Source organism: Eretmochelys imbricata, chromosome 1 (assembly GCF_965152235.1).
Source record: "Eretmochelys imbricata isolate rEreImb1 chromosome 1, rEreImb1.hap1, whole genome shotgun sequence".
Lineage (NCBI taxonomy): Eukaryota > Metazoa > Chordata > Testudines > Cheloniidae > Eretmochelys > Eretmochelys imbricata.
Window position 1 is genome coordinate 350,316,493 of NC_135572.1, and position 4,836 is coordinate 350,321,328.

Sequence of the window (4,836 nt, forward strand, 5' to 3'; positions counted from 1 at the left end):
GCAATGCCCAATGGCCAGAGAAAAGAACTATCATCTGGGTGTGGAGAACAGAGGGGAAAAGCCAAAGGACTGTGTGAGCTGCAGGCCAGAGACAGCAATCTGGGAACTAGCTGCGGAGGAAGAGCCAGGCAGTGGGCAGCCTGAGAAAGTAACGATCCTGGAAAGCTGAGAGCTAAGCCTAGAAGCAGGTTGTGGCTGATGCAGATGCAGCAGCGGAGGATAGAGAGGACTATAAACAGTCTATAAGCAGAAGGCATGAGCTGTTACAGCACCACCAGCCCTGCCTCACCTACACCTGCCACCGTTGGAGATGGGTGAATAATGGATTTTTCGATTTGCTGGCAATTCCGAAACAAAGAGTCAAAGTGACAATGACTTTTTTTCTTCAAAATTTTTGGAGAATTGAAAAAGTTTCAAGTCAGGTCAAAACAAAATGGCTTATTTTGACCTGACTAACAAAATTTTTTATCTTGATTTTGGGTATCTTGACAAAAGCAAGGGTGGACCACAAAATGCAGGGTGGGGGAAGCTGCAGGTCCTTTTGCCCAGGGTACTCGCTCGGAATGGGAGAGATGCAGGTTCAGTTCTGACTGATGTGAAGAAGGGCATTGCACTTGGGTCTCCCACAGTACAGAAGAGCACATGAGGCTATGCTGCTATAGGCTTCTCTCTGTTGAAGCTATTACACTTTTGATAAATAATTGAGTAGTCATTGAAGCAAAGTCTTGAACTCCCACATCCTAGGTGAGTGCTCTGATTACTAGACTATAGAATCAGTCTCACTCAGGTTCCCTGACCCAATGATTATTCACTGTCAGTCGCGGACTTCACAGTAACAGCCGTGTTAGTCTGTATTTGCAAAAAGAAAAGGAGTACTTGTGGCACCTTAGAGACTAACCAATTTATTTGAGCATAAGTAGTCGCAGACTATTCACTGAAAAAATACAGCCAGCTCTAGCCAGAGCTTGTCCAAGCCAATGCTAGGAAAAGGGGTGGACCTGGTTTGGTGAGGGGGAGGAGTGGGTGGACTGGGGAGTATTACATTTCCCCCAGGCTGTATTACATTTCCCCCATAGCACTGCCTTCAGGGGTGGCAAGAATGCAGACCGGGAGACAGACCCTTCCTTCATGCTTTGCCCCAGGGGCATGCGCAAAGCCCACTTGCCTGAGAGCACCATAAAGAGGAATCTCTGTGAGATCTCTCATAGACATTTCCAACTGAAGAGCCTGCCACCCATGACTTGTAACATGGGACAGGAACAAAATGGCCCCAGCCTTTCCAGACCGCTTCCTCTCATAACTGGAGAAGATTGTAGAGAAGTGTTTAGACTCGTTTGGGAAGCGAGGTCTGTAAAAGCATTTAATAAACAAACAGGATGGGTTAAATGCGGTGTGTAGAATGGTCATGAGACTGCAGCTATTGGTGAAGGCTCCCAACCCCTTTCTCCAGGGGGATATGGAGAGGTATGCGAGTGGGGTCAGGAGTTTATTGTCGGGGACAGTCACTGTCAAACAGAAGGATCTCCTCCTTTCTGTACAGTTCAACCAGCTTCTCCTCTAACTCACCCAGTGTGAGCAGCTCGACTGCATTCTGATCATTTAGAGCAATGACTGCCCAGGACTTCCTGTGATTGTTATCAATCTCACAGCAGGCAGCAGACCACATGTGGCTGGGCTTATTGACTCTGCCTCCAGCTATGTAATTGTTGCCAGGGACCACTCCCACAACGACATATGTGGTAGCACACCCTTCAGTCCTACTCATCATTACTTCTTGTTCGTAGTTGTTCCATTTCCCACTATTGAGGTTCATAAACTGTGGCACAATGTTGGTCAGGGTGAAGGTAGCAGCCTTATAGTCAGGGTCAGGTTGGTGCCCATTGGGGTTCAAGTGGCCCCTGTTGAAATTAGTCAGATTCTTGTAATCTCGAAGGACAGCCTGGCTCTCATTAAGCAGTCCCTGGTCAACACCGATATCATTTAAGAGGATCCATTCAGTTGCCATTTCCTTTTGGTAATTTGAACCCATCAGCTTGAAAGTCAAAAAACAAATAAAGGGGTCAGTCATGTGTGCAGCAGAAACAGAGCCAGTGTCTCAGGGCAGGTGCCTTTGGAGATCTAAAGGAATTGGTAGCACTAGGCAAGAGATCTCCCTAGGGCTCTGTGTTCTTGCTTCTTGGTACCCTGTGGCCAGTGTGTGAACTGGAAGGAAGTTCACTAGCAGCCTCATTCACAGTCATAACTAGTGTGAAAGAGGAGCCACACTTGGAGTAACTTCCTTTCTTCCTGAGGGTTGGATGGTGCCCACAGTAATGTGGCTCAGAGCTAGCCTGACCTGTAGGAGCACAGAAGTCTGCGTTCAGTTTGGGGCAACTCATTCATAGAAAAATGCAAAAAAATGGGAGGGAATTCTGAGATGAGCAATAGATGATCCCACCTCAGTGCTCTACAGGGAGTTGACAACTCCCAAGGTCTCTGCAAAAATGCCCCTAGGGAAGCCACACATTTGCCAGTTGACTCAACCCTGTCCTTGTGAGCCAGAAACACCCAGGTTAGTATATAATTCCATTTCAGCGTGGAGATTGCATTAGTACAATAACTAAGTACATTTTTGACCACTGTTTTCTTGAGTTCCAATAAGAGTAAATCATAAAAATGCTTTGCATGACCAGAGCACCTGTTCCCTGAAGAGCCCAAAGCACTTGACAAAGGTCAATTAACTCTCACAATAACTTTATGAAGTAGATAAGCATTAATATCTCCATTCTATACCGGGTGATGGCAGGGCCCGGACAAGGTGTGACCTGCCCTAGGTTGCACAGCAAGTCAGTAGAAGTGAGGAATAGGACTCAGGAATTCTAGCTCCCAGTGTCCTTCTGTGACTGCACATCTTTGTCACAATGATGTGACCCTGCACTACAGCATGGGGCAGGGAATGCCCAGCTGTGGTGTGGTGTGTGTGTCTGTACATATATTGGGATTTATTCAATATTTCAATTTTTTATGTCCAAGATTGTACCCTATTGTAATGGAGAGGCAGTCAGGAGAGCATCTTACCTGGGGTTCTACCATCCAGCTATTAGGTCGCTTACCATAACCAGGTTGGTACACATACGCAGAGTATATTGGAATGCGGTGGTCCCTGTCGTACAAAGTAGCAAAGCGATACTGATTCTTGTAAAGTTGGCAAATCTGGGCTGGATTGGCAGGTTTGATGGCATCATTTGGGGGGGTTTCCCGGAAGAAAAACTGAGGGCATGTGTTTTCAAAAGATGTCACCACCTCACTGTTCCCCAGCATAGAAAGCTGGAACAGCAGCAGCAGCAGCAGCATGGGAACGAGTTAAAGCTAAAGGCTCTTCTGTACCTGGAGAACAAATGTAAATAGAATTTAAGCTTGGTGTAAACATGGTCTCCAAGAGGAGGAATGAGAGGCTTTAGCCAGGAAACAGCTGTCCTATATGGCCACCACCTTGCCTCAAAAAGTGGAAACTAACAGGGAAGTTAGTGCTGCTCCTTGAGCCGTCAAAGAAGGGGGTTAAAACACAGAGTTCAGGAGGAAGTCAATGGCACCATCATTTCTGACTGATTCACACTCCTACAACAGGGGCAGGAAGAGGTTGATTGCCTACATAGACGTAACCATATTTCTCCATCTGGCTGGTTAGAAAACCACACTTCTCCCCTATCTCTGTGGCTGCAAATCCCTGTTCCCAAAGGAAAAATACAGGAGATTTCTGCCATTTGAAATATGCAGAGTTTCAGGATCATTTCCCCCAAGGTTATTCTATGTGAGGGGAGGATTTGGCTCAATCATTCACAAAATGATTGGAACAAAGTAGACCTCCCAGCCACCAACCCTACATCTACCTGTCCTTAGCTGTTAGCAGGAGGATATTCTGTTGCTTGGAGAAAACAACCTATACAATCGCCACAACACTGCCAGAAAATCTGGATATTTTATCCTATTTCAGCCATATCTCATGATGTAAGATGAACTGGTCCAAAACTGTTGTTCTTCCAAATTCACTGAGATCTGCAAAACCTCAATCATTGGGGCTGAGCAAGTGCTATTAAAACAAGTAGCCTACTCCCCTGTTTCAGATACCATGATAACCGAAAGCTTTCTGCATCAAGTAATTAGAACAATCATGTTATAATATAATCAAACTATATTTGGATGGCTGCTAATCTATATGAGCTGCTCCCTGCTATCAGCAGCCAGGGAGCTTAGGACATGATCCAAAGCTCACTGTTTTTCCATTGTCTTCAACATCTTCATGGGCTGATTGCACTTGGGTGGAAGGAAGAGTCCCAGAAACAGGTCTCTGTATTAAGTCTCCCTCCCCAGTGTTTGCATTTTTTATCTCAAGAGACGATTGGCTTTAACTGAAACATCTTCCGGTCGGGAACTCATGATTACAAAAGATATAAATAACATAATTTTTCAAAAAGAAACCAACCTACCGAGTGAAAGGTCTGCACACCAACTTGTCATTCAGCTTGATTCTGTTTGCACCACCAAAGTTGTAGGGGATTTTTCAAAAGCTTTTGTTGGAGACTGAGCCTATGAGCCTGAGCCTGTTTATATATGTGTAAGCAGAGTCTGAATGAGTTCTCCCCTGACATCTAGTGGTGAGCTGTGGAAAAAGACTTCAGAAGCTGATCTGGTTTACATGGACACACCCACTCTGCCTAGGTGCTCAGCATGATGGGATTGCTTGCCCAAATGATCACTTGTGGCTGGTGTTGGATCCCCAGTCTCCTTGTTACTGGGGCAGGAGTAATAAAAGGTTGTTATCCTTGTTGTGTGAACAGAGGGCAGCAGAACTGTACC

At 45.7% G+C, this 4,836-nt stretch overlaps 1 protein-coding gene across 1 annotated transcript; it reads right to left on the bottom strand.

The window, feature by feature from the left end:
* Positions 1-1,095: 1,095 nt before the first annotated feature.
* Positions 1,096-4,500, bottom strand: LOC144259611 (endonuclease domain-containing 1 protein-like). Its single transcript, XM_077807899.1, has 3 exons — positions 4,467-4,500; positions 3,058-3,366; positions 1,096-2,032 (listed from the first exon to the last, which is right to left on the bottom strand). The coding sequence occupies exons 2-3, from the start codon at positions 3,331-3,333 to the stop codon at positions 1,487-1,489; spliced, it is 822 nt and encodes a 273-aa protein (XP_077664025.1). The 5' UTR covers positions 3,334-3,366; positions 4,467-4,500; the 3' UTR covers positions 1,096-1,486.
* Between the last annotated feature and the right edge of the window lie 336 nt (positions 4,501-4,836).